Consider the following 16,876-nt stretch of genomic DNA (forward strand, 5'->3'; position numbering starts at 1 on the left):
ATGTCTAACACACACACACACACACACACACACACACACACACACACACACATATATAAACACGCAGCAGCTATCATTCAGTGCATGGGTCCACGGGTGATGCTTGTGGCTCAGACTTTACGGTCACTCTAAAGCATCTTCCCCATCACCCATGGTCTGGTCTAAATGAGGTCTCACAGAGCTAGATAATCTTAAAAATCCCTTCCATTTATGGTGTTTATGTGTAGAGGTAGGCTTTGTCAGTTTCAGATGGGGAGAAGACAATGGGGAAATGGGAGAAATTGATGAAAACAGGCAGCACTCCACGGCTCATGCCCTCCTCCTTTCTAAGCCCATTGTCAGATCCTCAGGACACTGGCAGACACAGTCTGAGAAATAACCCCCACCCCAGCCCCACCGAAGCACTTTGGTTCACTGCAGCCTGTCAAGTCTACACAAAGAAATCTCTAACAGCTTTCAGAGCAGCCCCAGAAACAGTCCCCACTCACGGAGCGTAGTAGCCTTCCTGCTGAACTTGAAGATGTCCCTGACTCTCTCTCAACACAGCGAGAGATCTAGAGAGCCACTTCCAGTGGAGATAAAACCCCCTTGCCATCTCTATTAAAAGGACTCAAAGAAGGGGAAAAAGGCTGGGTGTGGTGGCTCACACCTGTAATCTCAGCTCTTTGGGAGGCTGAGGCGGGTGTATCACCTGAGGTCAGGAGTTCAAGACCAGCCTGATCAACATGGTGAAACCCCATTGCAACTAAAAATACAAAATTAGCTGATCATGGTGGTGCATGCCTGTAATCCCAGCTACTCGGGAGACTGAGGCAGGAGAATCGCTTGAACCCAGAAGGCAGAGGTTGCTGTGAGCTGAGATCGTGCATTGCACTCCAACCTGGGCAAGAAAAGGGGAAGTGTGAGGTGTTACACTTTTCTCAGTACCGGGCTAGCAGCCTCCAGCTTCCCTGGCTGGCTGCTCCACTTGAAGCCCCAGCCCAGACTTGCCTGCTTCAGAATTTGTTTGTTTCAGTTTGAGAATTCTTTTCTTCCAGGAGAAAATGGTGACTGCTACTTTGGGAAAGGGTTAGCCTACCGTGGCACCCACAGCCTCACCACGTCGGGTGCCTCCTGCCTCCCGTGGAATTCCGTGATCCTGATAGACAAGGTTTACACAGCACACAACCCCAATGCCCAGGCACTGGGCCTGGGCAAACATAATTTCTGCCGGTACGTAGCACAGGGGCAGGGGGTTCAGGGCTTGGCAGAAAGCGGGATTAGGGTGTGAGATGGGGGAAGAGTCCATGCCTCAAGTTATACGACAGACCCAGTGCATGGGACACACCCATGGATATTACCTAGTCCAGCCTCTTCACTTGCTAAAAAAACACTTATTGTGAAAAGCAAGGCGAGCCAGTTTTCCAACCCAAATCCCAAGTTAAGGGTCCTGGCCTATAACCATTCAGTCCTCATCTGTTCTCATCGCATCTTTATTCCAATGATTTGTGAGAGTTCCATAGCAGAAGAGCTCACAGTTCTGTCCACCAACCCTATGAGATTAGCACTGTAGATGACTGGTTGAACAACAAAGTTGCAGAGACGTTCTCCTAGAGTGGGGGTGTGCCACAGAGTCAAGCTAGCTCGGTGTCCTCCCTCCCAGCTCAGTGGTTTTCATCGGTTTACTGAGGCTCCTTCTACCCTTCCACGGCCTGTGATGTGACTGAAAATGGGATTGAAAATGTAAACTCCTGGCCTGGTATGGTGGCGCATGCCTGTAATCCTAGCACTTTGGGAGGCTGAGGCAGGAAGATCGCTTGAGCCCAGGAGTTCAAGACCAGCTTGGGCAACATGGCAAGACCCCATCTCTACAAAAATAAAAAATTAGAAGATAAAAAGGAAGTCTTAACTTCTCTTATCATTTAGGAATCCTGATGGGGATGCCAAGCCCTGGTGCCATGTGCTGAAGAACCGCAGGCTGACGTGGGAGTACTGTGATGTGCCCTCGTGCTGTAAGAGCCGGGCCCCGGCCGCCTCCCTGAACCTGGTCTCCCTTCTTCGCTGTCCCCTTACCACTTTCTAGGCCTTCGAGGCCATTTGGTGCCGACTGTGTGCCTACCAGGCTTCCAGGCTCGGTGGGGTGGGGGCTTCCATGACGGAAGCCATGGTGGGTGGGCAGGTGTCCGCGTCCCACGCATGGGAGTGGTGGAGAGGGGTGAGAAGAAAGAAAAGAACACTGCAACCTCGCTGAGAAGTCAGTAGGCTCTACCCGACTCTCTCTTTTTTTTTTTTTGAGATGGAGTTTCGCTCTTGTTACCCAGGCTGGAGTGCAATGGCGCGATCTCGGCTCACTGCAACCTCCGCCTCCTGGGTTCAAGCAATTCTCCTACCTCAGCCTCCCGAGTGGCTGGGACCACAGGCACGTGCCACCATGCCCAGCTAATTTTTGTATTATTAGTAGAGACGGGGTTTCACCATGTTGACCAGGATGGTCTCGATCTCTTGACCTCGTGATCCACCCGCCTTGGCCTCCCAAAGTGCTGGGATTACAGGCGTGAGCCACCGCGCCTGGCCTACCCCGCTCTCTCTAGACACATCTATGCTGACGGTGGTGGGGGATGAGCAGGCAGCCTCGCAGGCGTGGCTCCCTGCCTGATAAAGTGCCTTCACCATATTCGCCCAATAACGTGGTGGAAGTGGTCTTCCCACCTCTAGTTTACTGAGGAGGAAACAGTCTCCCAGACACCAGGTGGCCTGCCCACGCTTGCTGGGCACCAGGTGGTAAAGCCAGGGCCTGCCCTCATGTCCTCTGACTCCAAGGCTTGTACTTCCACTGTGAGCTCTTCCATGTTTCCTGCTGACCCCATTTCACACAAGGGAGCTGGGCTCAGGAGGGGGATGAGAGACAGGAGATTCAAGTTGGTGCATGTTGCTAAAAAATGAAACTTTAGTTTGGAAATGGCCAGAGATTAGGTTATTAATCAGCTCCCGTGAACACACAGATCAGGCAAAATGTTCCCCCAAGGAACACAAGTCTAACTGGGAAGATGAGACACAGACCACCAGCTAACTCACACCCAAGGCCATTAATGTGAGTCCTCAGTGGTCCGTGTCCCTAAGCTCCTCAGAGCTGAGCAGGTGGGGACGTCACGAAAGCTTTGCGAGGAGGCAGGACTGCACCTGGGTCTTGAAGCATGGGTAAGGTTGGGCAGATGGAAAAGAAATGAACAGCCATTCCCCAGAAGGAAGCTGCCATCCTTTATTTCTTAGGCAAGGAAATGACTGTAGGAAAACATTAGGAGGAATGTAGGATGGCAGGTCCCCAGTTTTGGAGTCAAACACACTTGGGAACTAACCCAGGTGCCATTGCATCCTTGGGCAAAAATGACTCCGCCTCCTGAAACTCATTGCTGTGGGAATTGAAGAGAATGTATGGACAACACTTGGCAGGCTGATCCCAACAAGCGAAAGTTGTGGTTTTACAGCCATGCCGATGGCCCCATCATTCCACCTACACATGTGCAGGAAGGCTGAGGGTCTGACGGCCTCTCGTCCTTTCCTCCCCAGCCACCTGTGGCCTGAGACAGTACAACCAGCCTCAGTTCCGCATCAAAGGAGGGCTCTTTGCCGACATCGCCTCCCATCCCTGGCAGGCTGCCATCTTTGCCAAGTACAGGAGGGCGCCGGGAGAGCGGTTCCTGTGCGGGGGCATCCTCATCAGCTCCTGCTGGATTCTCTCCGCCGCCCACTGCTTCCAGGAGAGGTAGGAGCTCAGGAACGCAGTGGGTTTTTCCACCTTCTAAGGCCTAGAAATGAAATCCTTTAGGGGAAATCCCACAGCAAAAATAGCATTCTAAGGCTGTTTCTCTACCAGGTTTCCGCCCCACCACCTGACGGTGATCTTGGGCAGAACATACCGGGTGGTCCCTGGTGAGGAGGAGCAGAAATTTGAAGTAGAAAAATACATTGTCCATAAGGAATTCGATGATGACACCTATGACAATGACATTGGTAAGAGGTCGTCATTCCTGGCTCCAGTTCACACTCCAGATCACACAACACACCCACGTGCACTCACCTGTGTTTGCACACACGGGCCTCCTCCTCCAGCCCCTGCCCCTCTTGCATGTTCCTCACCTCCCACGGGGCTGCAGCCCTCACACCCGGCTCACTCCTCCTCTCTCCCTCCCAGCGCTGCTGCAGCTGAAGTCGGATTCGTCCCACTGTGCCCAGGAGAGCAACGTGGTCCGCACCGTGTGCCTCCCGGCGGCTGATCTGCAGCTGCCCGACTGGATGGAGTGTGAGCTGTCTGGCTATGGCAAGCATGAGGCCAGTAAGTGGGAGGAAGTCTCGGTCCATCCTGTCTGCGGGACAGCAGGGGAGGCTGCGGTGGACCAGTGGAAAATGGGGTTAGGAGAACGAGGTTCCAGCCCTGGGTCAGGTACTGACGCCAGTCCCATCTCCCGGTGCCATGGAGGCCCGTCTCTGTTGTCCCTGCCTCCCAGAGACACTGCAGGCCAGGAAAGGGCATAACAGCATGAGGGCCTCGAAGTGCTACAGGTGTCGGGAAGGTTCTGAGTAGGAAGTGGAGTATGGTTACCAAGCATGTGGGCTCTGGGAAGCTGAAGTTGTGTAGGCGCGATTTCAAATCCCACTTGCTGAGCTGTGTGTGACCGTGGACGTGGATTATTATTTGGAAGTACTCCCAGTCTCAGTTTCCTCATTGGAAAAGTGGAGACAGAACTAGCTCCCCAATTAGATGAGGAGTGTTAAATGAGATAATACTGAATGAATTGTTGTCAGCCAGGGTGCTTTTGCACCCCCAGGAAATGTTTGGTGAGGTCTGGAGACATTTTTGGTTGTTACAGCTCAGGCTGAGGGTTGACACCGGCCTTCGGTGAGTACAGCCAGGGATGCAGGGCTGTGTCCTCCCCCACAACAGGGACCTGCCTGACCAGAGGCATCAGTGCCGCTACAGAGAGGCCACAGGTTCAATCCTGGAATCCTGCTGTTTTTGTAGGTCAAAACAATAAAATGCCAGCAATGTCATGGGATTCGACCTAATACATGTTGAATCTTGATTGATGTTAGCTATTATTGGAAAATCTGACTTTCTCTTTCTAAAAGGTTTATCAATAACTTTCCCTAAAACCATATGATGGTTCTCCCCTTTCAGCTTCTCCTTTCTATTCGGAGCGGCTGAAGGAGGCTCACGTCAGACTGTACCCATCCAGCCGCTGCACATCCCAACATTTATCTAACAGAACGGTCACCAACAACATGCTGTGTGCTGGAGACACTCGGAGCGGCGGGCCCGAGGCGAACCTGCACGACGCCTGCCAGGTAACCAGGAGTGGCATGCCCACCCTGGGCACAACCTGGGGGAAATCCCCCTGGGACAACAGGCCTTCACCAAGGAAAAAAGCTATCACCAGAGTGGAGTGACTTCCTCCTAGCGATACCCCTGGGGATTCTAGATGAGGCCCTTAGAGAATAAAGCAACTGGAGGAAGATCAAAGTCACCTAAACCTAAGAACTCTAAACTGCAGGAAATTTCCCCAGGGTCTGCACAGGAAACTCCACCAGTGTGGGATTTCCTTTCGGCCCAGGCAATTGATTGACTGCTGAAGGGATGGAGAGAGCCACACAATTAAGAAATGTTTACCTCTGTTGGTGTTAGAGAATTGGAGTCTGCTTTGTAGAAGGGAAGGCAGAAAGGCCACTTACTGGGAAGCAGGATCTAGATGATGTGAGAAAGAAGCTTTCAAACCTCACATTCAGCCCTAATATCCTGGGAAAGCACACTATTTGAGGTCCTTTGTGTGGGCAGCCTTATCAGAAGTAGTACTTATATTTCATGATTAAGCAGATACTGGGGTGCCGGAGGACAGGCCAGCCTGCTGGTATTAAGACCCACACATAGCCAAGGATTGTTCTTCCTCAGACATTTCAGTGCCTGCAGCGTGCCAGACTCTCCTTTAGGGGCTGGGGGTAGAAGAGATACAAAGAGAAGCCAGGCCAGGCTCTGGCGCTGAAGGATGGGCGGGCTTTGTTCTTGCAAGCCAGTCAGATCAGCAGTTTTGCCTCTGATTCCCTGACAGTATTTGGTTTCTTTTTGAATGGTTTCTTCAGAAACCTCAGCTATACCACCTAGCTCACAGTCCAAAAACAAAAAGGTTGTACCAAAGTGAAACCATTATCTATATGCATGCTTAGTTAAAAACAAAAACAAAAAATCTATTTCAATATAAGAACAGCTAACAATTACCAAGAGTTTTATGTCTTCCATTGTCTCCATGCTTTCCATGCATTCTTCTACTGAATGCCATTACCACCCTATGGTTAGTATTAATATTATCTCTATGGTACAGATAAGAAAACAGAAGCATGGATAGTCTAAGGCCACTCAGCTAGTAAGTGGTGGAGCCAAGCCAGAATTTTTGAGGCCTGAAACATTTGAACAATTATTTACCAGAATAGATACAGCCTAATCCTCCACTTAACAGCATGCCTGGAAAAAACAGTTTCTTAGAAACTGCACCTGTAAGTGAAATGATGTATAACAAAACCAGTTTTACCATCAGCTAATTGATATAGACAAGAGTTTACCAGGTGAGGTGGCTCATGCCTGTAATCCCAGCACTTTGAGAGGCTGAGGCAGGTGGATCACCTGAGGTCAGGAGTTCGATACCAGCCTGGCCAACATGGTGAAACCCTGTGTCTAATAAAAACACAAAAATTAGCCAGGTGTGGTGGCGCATGCAGGTAAGCACGAGAAATGCTTGAACCTGGGAGGCAGAGGTTGCAAGCCGAGATCGCGCCACTGCACTCCAGCCTGGGTGGGTGGCAGAGTGAGGCTCCATCTCAAAAAAAAAAAAAAAAAAGTGAAGTTCCTGTGGCAATATTTCTAGTCATAAAAACATCAGTAAACTTTTAGATAAAGACCCAAAACACTTCTAATATTCAATGTCGAAAGAAATGAGAGCTATACATATATTTAAGAAAGATTAATAAAGACAAACATCGTATTTATTTACCCAATTTTTGGAGAATGAGTGATGGTAGTCATAATAGTGGTGGATTAATTCAGGGAATAAACGTTTGCAAAGCAAAAATGGTAAGGAACACCTCTCACTACCATGAAGTTCAAAAACAATCACGGGCTGAGCGTGGTGGCTCATGCCCGTAATCCCAGCACTTTGGGAGGCCAAGGTAGGTAAATCCCAAGGTCAAAAGACCAACACCATCCTGGCCAACATGATGAAACCCTGTCTCTACCAAAAATAGAAAAATTAGCTGGGCATGGTGGCATATGCCTGTAGTTCCAGCTACTCTGGAGGCTGAGGCAGGAGAATCACTTCAACCTGGGAGGCGGAGATTGCAGTGAGCTGAGATTGCACCACTGCACTCCAATCTGGTGACAGAGCAAGACTGTCTCAAAAAAAAAAAAAAAAAAAAATCACAAATAGGGCAGGCTTCCTGACTGCCTCCTTACCACATGGTTTATCGTCATTCATTTGTGTAGTTATCATAGACTAGACAGATTTTTACTTTACAACACTTTGTATTCATTCATTCATTTTCCAACCCGCTTATTCCAGTTCAGGGTCTTGGGTAGGGGTGGCCAGAGCCACCAGGCAGCTCAGGATGCAAGGAGGGACCAGTCCTGGACAGACGACGCCATCCTGTCGCAGAGCCACTGACACTCATCCACACTCAGACTGGGCCCACGTAGACACATCCTCAGCTGGCCTAATGTGCACCGCTTTGGGATGTGGAAGGGAACCGGAGTGCCTGGACAAAACCCAGGCAGACAGTGTCCCCAGACAGATATAGATTTTTTTGTTTTTCTCATCAATGTTATAATGAAATGATGTTGAATGGAACATTACTGAAGGGCTTGCTGTCTTTTGAAGAATACAATGTTCATGCTACACATACTGACTTTCCCCAGATAGTCTGCTCTTTTTGTAAACGCTAAACCTGCCATCTCCTTTGCAGGGCGATTCGGGAGGCCCTCTGGTGTGTTCCAAGGATGGCCGCATGACGTTGGTGGGCATCATCAGCTGGGGCCTGGGCTGTGGAATGAAGGATGTCCCAGGTGTATACACCAAGGTTACCAACTACCTAGATTGGATTCAAGACAACATGCAACCGTGACCGGGAACACTCGACTTCTCAAAAGAAAACGAGACCCCGCCTCTTCCTCTTCTTCAGAAGACACTGCAAAGGTGGAGTGCTTCTCCATACAGACTTCTCCAGACCCACCACAGCGCAGAAGTGGGAGGAGAGCCTCCAGGAGAGGGAAGAGTGCATTGTCCCAGATATTTCCCATTTTGGAAGTTTTCAGGAGTTGGTCTGATTTCAGGATACTCTGTCAGAAGGGAAGACACAAATGCACACTCACCTCTCCAGGAATACCTCCTCCCAGGGCAGAGAATGGGCATGCCACCATTTTCAGCTAAGCCCAACCTCCTGACCTGTCACCGTGAGCACCTTTGGAAACAGGACCACAAAGATAAAAGCATGTCTCAATAGTAAAACAAGATCTTTCAGGAAAGACGGATTGCATTAGAAAGAAACTGTGTATTTATAGTCACGAGAGCCCAGCAGGGCCTCAAAGTCGGGCGGGCTGGCCAGCCAGTCATGACATCACGTCTCCTTCCCCTTTCCCCACTCCCTGGCTCTGGGAAGGTATTCCTTTTGTGTACAGTGTAAAGTGTAAATCTTTTTTCTTTATAAACTTTAGAGTAGAATGAGATAATTTTTTATTTGAACAAGTAGGCTTCAGCATATTTATAACAATCCATGTTAGTTTTTACTTGGTTGCTGTAACCCTGTATTATACTGTACTTAATAAATTCAGATATATTTTTCACAGTTTTTCCAAAATCAGAGTGGAATGGTTTTGTTATGGATGCTGTATCCCACTGTTTATTTATGTTCACATTCTAAAATCATTTGGAATGTCTGCTTCATTCACTCAACATACACGCAACACTTGCAATGGGCTAGGTGCTCCAGATGGGAAAAAGGAGGGACAGGGATGCTGGGTCTGATGCGATGATACGGTATTTAGAGAAGTACCAAGATACAGTGCAGCTGGCCACAAAAGGGCAGAAACTTGTAATGGAATTCAGTTGCACGAGGCATTGGGGAATCTTAAGGAAAAAATAGAATGGTACAGTGTGGGGGAGGACTTTTACAAACTGGGTGAAATGTGGACTGTGGACAGTGTGGAAAAGGTACTCTTCACGGGGGTATGAATATTTAGAGGGCCAAGAGATGGGAGTACAGGGAGAAATAGGGAGTTGAGCTCATCTGAAGTGAACGTCAGGAAGAGGAACATAGGCTGGAATTTAGATTATGGGGGCTCTGAACACCAAACTGAGTTTGGACTTGACTCAATTCGGTAGACAACAGGAGCTATGGAGTTTTTGCTCAGGGAAGTGAGGAACTGAACATGGCCTAGGAAACCTAACCACAGGGTGACTGGCGAGTGAGCAGACGGCAGGAGAGGAAAGCTGGGGGACACGGAGGAAGAACCTCACCGTGACCTTGCTAACACAGCAACATGCCAACTGTTGGTCTGGCCTAGAAGCTGGTATTTGGACCATCTGTTTCCCATCCTGCCTTAATTTTCTGCTCATTAGAAAGAATTAACCCCTAGGCCAGTCCACACAAGTATGTTATCTAAGTAATGTTGCATCCTGCTTCTCTTAAGACTACTTTCTACCTGTGAGATGCAACTCCTATTCCTGGCTGCTGCAGGCAGCTTTTGCTCTCGCTGACACCCTAGTTCCAAGAATAAATTGGATGCTGCAATGCTGCTGTTGGGGATACGCTGACACAGCTCCTCAGAGAGGAGAAAGGTGGTCATCTCTCTGGTGGGGTTGTCAGAGCTGCTCAGTTTAGAGGGTCTTGGAAGAAAAGTCATTTAAATTCACAAAAGAAAGAGATTCTTTTTTTTTTTTTTTTTTGGCAGAGTCTTGCTCTGTCACCAGGCTAGAGTGCAATCTTGGCTCACTATAACCTCCACCTCCCGGGTTCAAGTGATTCTCCTGCCTCAGCCTCACAAATAGCTGAGACTACAGGCGCATGCCACCATGCCCAGCTAATTTTTGTATTTTTAGTAGAGACAGGATTTCATCATGTTGGCAAGGATGGTCTCAATCTCTTGACCTTGTGATCTGCCTGTCTCAGCCTCCCAAATTGCTGGGATTACATGTGTGAGCCACTGTGCCTGGCCAAGAAAGAGATTCTTTAATACCCAAGAGCTTGATTGGGGTAGGGGGAGGCAGCGGGGTACATCTCTGAAGTGTTGAAGTCCCCAGGTCAGTAAATAAATGCAGGTCACAGAGACTTAAGTCACAGACTGCTCGCTTACACATTCAACAATCTTTAGACAGATGTGTATCTCAGCCATTTCAGAAAAACATCATTGGAGGCCAGGCACGGTGGCTCACGCCTGTAATCCCGATACTTTAGGAAGCTGAGGTGGGTGGACCACTTGAGGCCAGGAGTTCCAGCCTGAGATGTGGCGAAACCCCATCTCTACTAAAAATACAAAAGTTAGCCGAGTGTGGTGGTGCAGGCCTGTGGTCTCAGCTACTCGGGACACTGAGATAGGAGAATCACTTGAGCCTGGGAGGTAGAGGTTGCAGTGAGCCTAGATTGTGTCACTGCACTCCAGCCTGGGCAACAGAGCAAGACTCTGTCTCAAAAAAAGAAAAGAAAAGAAAAACACTGAGGGCCAGTAAGACGGAACCCCCAGCCACTGAATTTCTGGCAGAAATTCTGGTTTCATCCCCTCCCCTTTGCAGAATAAGCTTTTCTTCATGGTCAGTGAAATGAACTGAGGCAGTGAGGTCCCTGGGAATGAAAATGTGAGGTTAAAAGGCCCCAGCATTCCTCCCACGCAGTCTTGAAACCACAGACTAGATGGAGACAATTGCTCAGAAGAGGCTCCTGACTGAGGGACAGGGCAGAGTCCCAGTGCTGTGAGGCAGATTCTAAAACACGCTTAAAGAACAACATATCATTACCCGGAATGGGTGTCAGGGAAATTAAATATCATCTCCTCATTATTCCCAGCTGGTTAATAAAACAGATCGATGGTAACAGTCCAGGAGAACAAGAAAGACCTCCTGTGCAACTCTTCTTACTGGGTGAAGACCTAGAGGAACTCGGATGGTAACACTGTTCCCTCCCAGAGCCCCAGTCCCGTCTGTTTATCAAAGAGTGTATGAACTTGTGGTTCCACCTAACTTCAAAAGCCAAAGACTCATACAATCCTCAGTACTTAGGATCTTGGAGGGCGTTTAAGTTTGAAATTAAATTTCCTTTATTTTGAGCTGGAGTCTCACTCTTTTTGCCCAGACTGGAGCGCTGTGGTGCGATCTTGGCTCACTGCAACTCCCCCACTCCCAGGTTCAAGCAATTCCCCCACTCCCAGGTTCAAGCAATTCTCCTGCCCCAGCCTCCCGAGTTGCTGGGATTACAGGTGCTCAGCACCACGCCTGGCTAATTTTTATATTTTTCAGTAGAGATGAGTTTCACCATGTTGGCCAGGCTGGTCAAATTTCCTTTTAAAAATTCTAACAATGGGCCAGGCGCGGTGGCTCACGCCTGTAATGCCAGCACATTGGGAGGCCGAGGTGAGAGGATCAATAGGTCAGGAGTTCGAGATCAGCCTGGCCAATATAGTGAAACCCCGTCTCTACTAAAAATAAATAAAAATAACAATAAATTAGCTGGGCATGGTGGCAGACGCCTGTAATGCTAGCTACTCAGAAGGCTGAGGCAGGAGAGTCACTTGAACCTGGGAGGCGGAGGTTGTAGTGAGCGGAGATCGAGCCACTGGACACTAGCTCAGGCAACAATGCAAAACTCATCTCAAAAAAAAAAAATTCTAACAATCAAAACAATGAGTATTGATGACATGGAGTCCCCACCTACTGGCCAGAGATAAAAGTACATGTATGCAACCAACTTCCCGTCCCACCACCAGGGTCAGAGCACAGGTGCACAGGAACAAGGGAGCAGGGGCAAAGAGGCAGTCACCGCTGGCTGAGGAAGATGGAGTGGGGCACTAGCAGGCACTGAACACTCGAGGGAGTATGCACGAGTTTTAAGGTCTTTTCACGGTCATGAGATGTTTACAGAAAATTGTTGCAGGTGTGGCATAACAATTGGCTCCCAGTGCCTTATCTTTTAAGAAGCCTGTCCTGGAATAAAAACATCAAGTGCTGCAACACCGTGTTTCACGCCTAAATGAACAGGGTAAGGGAAGCAGGTTAAGAGAATGGGGAAAGCACCAAGCATCTGCAGCTTCAATGGTTTTGTCTTTTACACTCTGGTGAAAAATAACTAGATGGATCTGGACCTCACTTCTCAGAACGCTAAAAATGGCATTAATATCAGCATCCGCTATCTTCCAGATGCGACCAGAGAATATGGAATCGAAACACATGCTTCAAGTCTGCTGGCTGGACAGAAACAGCAAGATCCTCCTGAGTTGCTGAGTTCTTTACTCACTGCTTCTCCTAAGGTGTGAATGGCATAGCATTATTGTTAGTCCTGGTAACAAATCACTGAGGACAAAGAGGACTGGTGAAACTCAACTTTATTAAATTCAAACACTGGAGCTACTTCTGCACGTTAAACACACATGGAACCGAACAGCTCAATAGAGACACCCTGCGCTTATGCTGACACTGCAGGGATGGTGGCAGCAATGCCCGCTGCACTCCACGTCCTGCTGTACACGTGACAGGACAGTCATTTCATCTGTGCTTATACCTGCAGGTCCCTTACTCTAGAAACACTCTATTTCTTCTTAGGTACTTCCCTTGAAACAGGCCGAGCTCTAGAGGAAATAAAACAGCTGCACTTACAAACCTAAAAATATTCAGGGACCAAGATTAGTTGTTCTGTGACCCGGGAAACCTTAGAATCCTGTAGGTCCTTCAGGAAAAGTGCTTCCAAGGACTTGGGAATCCACAGGCAGAGATGCTTCCCTTTCCATGGTCGGTGTGTATGTCACTCCAAGACAAACTGCAGAGTGATGTGTGTACAGCACAGTTTATCCCAGAGGAAAATCCCAAAGCAACACAACTCTGCAGCAAAACTAGTCCCAAAGTCAGAAGATAAAACTAGCAAAAACTTTGCACAAGTATTTAGAGAAAAATTCTAGGGTGTGGAGAGTTAGGGTCTTCCTTTTTTTCCACACACGAAGCAGAGCACAGTATCATTCCTTAAGCTATAATTAAACAAAAAGCCTTTTGTATAAATATTTAAATAGTAATAGACACACTGAACTAGGACAAAAATGACCCACTGGGAAAGAAAGCCTGAGGTGTCCATGTTTCTTAAACTGGGTTGCTTACACCTATGATCAACACAGTCCTTCTTCCTACAGCACAGGTTTTATTCAGAGATTAAGAGGAAATGTTTTGTCTTAGAATGAAAAGGGACTGGTAGATATTAATGAATACATGATCGAGTACAAAACAAGACTGAGGAAATAACTGTACCAGGCAGCTTCAAGGATCAACCACGCCCTTGACGGTAAGCTTTCCTTTTTCCCAGGGAGACAGATGGAAAAGTTTCCAATGGGAAGGTTAGGGTCCGGTACCAGTCCAGCAGTGACAAGTAACCGTATAAGCTCTCATAGCCGTGCCCACCTTCATGGGAAGTGAGTCGGCCCCCTCTACTCCACTATGAGGACACACAAACCCTGGCTGCACTGGAATTATGGGATTGGCTTCTCTGAAACTCTCCTACTTTTCAAAAATCTTGTGGAAGGATCAGGTAACAGGAAAATGGCTGGTGAACTCTGCAAAAGGAAGTGAGTAGAACTGTTCTGGGTGAGAAAAGAGGCATGTTAGGCAGCCATCATGGGAAGACGGGTCACCTTCTCACTGAAGATAAGAGACCAAGTGCTGATGGCCAGCAACAGGCAGTGTCTGAAAACTAGTTCGATACCATGATGGTCTTTGAGGGAATATCTGATTCCACTGGGGTTTGCATGTCAATTGTGGACTCAAATTTAAGAGGTTTCCAGTCCGTTTCCAGAAGTACAAGTGTTTTCTACATATGAGTAGAGGAATCAGAAGGAAACCAACTCAACTCTTTCCTTCCCATCCCTCCTTAAGGTAGAGTCTGACTGCTTTTCTTGCCAATCTTTCACTTAAGTGTCTCCTCACAACTCCTTTACTTCTATTTCCTCTCTCTTCTTCCTCACAGATCAGACCCTTAACTGGCCTTTCCTTGACTAACATTCATTTTCTTCCCATCTTTCTTTCTAATCTTTCTACCTTAAAAAAATCAACAAAGAAGTATTTCATTGGCTTTAGATAATTAAAGCCAAGCAAGCTAACAAATGCTGGTCTTTCCTATAGAAACCATGTTTAAAATGGTTACGTAAGCACCAAGTATCCTACCCTCGTCACACACCTCGTCCTTGAGAACTGGTGTTGCTGTGTTTCAGTTCTGTCCAGTTCTCCCTGGTGACCTTTTCCTCCCTTGATTAGTTCCATGGCACTGAAGGCTAAGGAAAAAGGGAGCGGGTGGGTCCAGGAGGGGACGGACCTAGGAGACAGGCTGATATTTTTTTACTTTTAGACAAGTAAGAAATGAAAAGTGTGCAAGACGATTCCCTTTGCAAACGCTCCCTTCAGGTTCGAACTTGGAACTTTCCCGCTTTGGTCATGTATTTTATGCCCTTAAAGGGTTTGTACTTTTCTCCATACATATCCAGACGATTCACCTTGAGTCCTAGAAAGGAGGGCGACAGGGAAAATAAGACATGAGGATTATTCAAAACGAGCAGGTCGCATAACTGTTCCCATTCACTTCAATACACCAAGGTCAGTGGGATGGGCATCTGTGTGACAGGGAACCACTTATGCAGAGCAGATGGATTCTCCAGTCTTGGGACAGACACTGACCGCAAGAAAAGGTTCCAACAGAAAAGCTACCTATGAGAAGACCTGTCCCTGAAGTGGAAAGGGCACAAAGTGATGTGCAGACTGAAATCAGGATAAGGAAAAAATTAGACCACTGCATGATTTTTCTCAAATTATTGGATGGAATAAATGAATTCATAACAAAACAAATAGTGAAATAAATTATAACTAAAGGAATTAACATCTAAAGTAATGAATTAATAAATGAATGCTTCCTAAGTATTCTCACTAGCCTAAGCCAAAAAAATTTTATACCATATAGATCTTTATTGTTTTAAGATGGAAGAGTTTATAATTTATATGAATTTCAATCACATGAATTGTATAAGGCCTGTTTGTAGAGAAAAACAGAAACTTCATACAAAGCTAAAATCATCTCTTTTCCACATCAGAGTTGTTCTAAGGATTAAAAGAGAAAACATATGAAAAGAGCTTAAAACAGTGCCGGGTACATAGTAAATACCCCTAAAGTGGTAACTGATTTCTATCATGCCGAAGTCGGCACAGACTATAGTGAACTGACCTAGAGAGGCCCAGTAGTTCCAAAATAGAAATAAGGGCAAACATGAATGTCTTCTGAAATTAGGAGAAAGCAGTGGAAATTCCTCTTTTCAGTTATAGCTGAGAATACACACGCATTCTCATACTGAAAACCTTGGGAACCTGAAATGAACAACCCTAGGATGATCCAAAAATGGCTGGTGAACATTTCTGTCTATCAATACTGTTTCTTTCTCAGTGTGTTTAGGCACTTTTATTCAGGTCACTTATGCCAACTTCAAAGTAAGGATTGCAAATTTTCCCCAGAAATGTGCCAGAAAAGATGTTACTAAAGATTGTTTATCAGGTAATGAAACAAAGCCTTGTAAACAGGAAGCCCAGAATGGCTTCCTGCTGTCTGCGCCACGTGGGAGAAAGCCGTTTTTGTTCCCTTTGGAGCCTCTTGAGCTCTGGGTCACTTACCAGAAATGGCCAGCTGCTGGATCTTAAACTGCAGGTTAATTGTGGGGTTTTCATCTGGTTTGGAAGCTCCAGCCTGAAGACTCATGGTCCCCTTCAAACTTGGTAGCTTTTGTGGATTTATTTTTCCTACATCCCAAGATAGCATCTTCAAAGAAAATAAAAATGGAAAAGTGGTCTTTCCAAAAAACAGTTACAGCAGAATCCTGCATTTGAGGTGGCTGAGATCTAATCTCAGGGCACCTTTTCAAAACATTATAAGCTGCCTCTGGGTATCTTTCCATTGAGAATCCTATGTGTTACTTTAAGTTATCTCACAGGAGAAAACAAGTTCCCTTTGATTCATCTCACCTTCCAAGCAAGGTCTAGAGTCTATGCAGAGAGAGCCTGCAGACTGGTTTCTGCTTAACATCAGCAATTCAAGATGTCCTGCCCATTCCTACCTTTGTGACTGGGTCGAATGTGTGCGTCCCCTGCGATGGAGTGAGGCTCATGTTCAGGACCCCCTTGGGCATCTGGCTGGTGACAGTCACTCCCTCGATGGTCTTCCCCATCGTCTGCTTGGGTCCTACCGTTATTTCGAAGCGTCCAAGGGAACTACTGTCCCGGAAACTGATGTTATGTTTGACATACACTGGGATTGCAACCAGACTGGAAATGAGAGACAAAGAGCCATTTCATTTGTGCACTGGGAAAATGGCAGTGTTTCCTCCTTCCACATGATGTTCTTTCTGCCCTGTTGGTAGCTTCTTCTCCCTTAACTATGTCCTTACTTTTTATCTGAAAAAATAAACAGAAAAAAACCCCAGTAATCTATTTTTTTATTTTTGAAAAGCTAAGATACTGTCTAGTAAGTAAACTAACTTTTCTCATGACTGAATAATATAAACAAAATCAAAGAGTATACTACTATGAGAAAGGCATAATGGACAAAAATGTATTGTCACTACGTCTGTTTTTAACTTGTA

General features: G+C 46.9%; 2 protein-coding genes across 4 annotated transcripts in view; one reads left to right on the forward strand and one right to left on the reverse strand.

Moving 5' to 3' along the window:
- PLAT (plasminogen activator, tissue type) overlaps positions 1 to 8,874 on the forward strand; it is a 32,580-nt gene extending 23,706 nt beyond the window's left edge. For both annotated transcript variants that reach the window (XM_032288081.1, XM_032288082.1), the window contains 7 exons: positions 1,038 to 1,212; positions 1,906 to 1,991; positions 3,547 to 3,742; positions 3,854 to 3,990; positions 4,172 to 4,312; positions 5,156 to 5,322; positions 7,981 to 8,874. In XM_032288081.1, the coding sequence (XP_032143972.1) occupies positions 1,038 to 1,212; positions 1,906 to 1,991; positions 3,547 to 3,742; positions 3,854 to 3,990; positions 4,172 to 4,312; positions 5,156 to 5,322; positions 7,981 to 8,139 (1,061 nt within the window). In that variant the 3' untranslated portion in view covers positions 8,140 to 8,874. The remainder of the gene's footprint in view (positions 1 to 1,037; positions 1,213 to 1,905; positions 1,992 to 3,546; positions 3,743 to 3,853; positions 3,991 to 4,171; positions 4,313 to 5,155; positions 5,323 to 7,980) is intronic.
- Positions 8,875 to 12,586: 3,712 nt separating this feature from the next.
- The window catches only part of AP3M2 (adaptor related protein complex 3 subunit mu 2), an 18,546-nt gene continuing 14,256 nt past the window's right edge, over positions 12,587 to 16,876 (reverse strand). For both annotated transcript variants that reach the window (XM_032288083.1, XM_032288084.1), the window contains exons 7-9: positions 16,352 to 16,559; positions 15,912 to 16,056; positions 12,587 to 14,757 (exon numbers count right to left, since the gene is read on the reverse strand). In XM_032288083.1, coding sequence (XP_032143974.1) covers positions 14,657 to 14,757; positions 15,912 to 16,056; positions 16,352 to 16,559 — 454 coding nt within the window. In that variant the 3' untranslated portion in view covers positions 12,587 to 14,656. The remainder of the gene's footprint in view (positions 14,758 to 15,911; positions 16,057 to 16,351; positions 16,560 to 16,876) is intronic.

This window comes from Sapajus apella, unplaced genomic scaffold (assembly GCF_009761245.1).
Source record: "Sapajus apella isolate SASKATOON/1434 unplaced genomic scaffold, GSC_monkey_1.0 scaffold21, whole genome shotgun sequence".
Classification (NCBI taxonomy): Eukaryota; Metazoa; Chordata; class Mammalia; order Primates; family Cebidae; genus Sapajus; species Sapajus apella.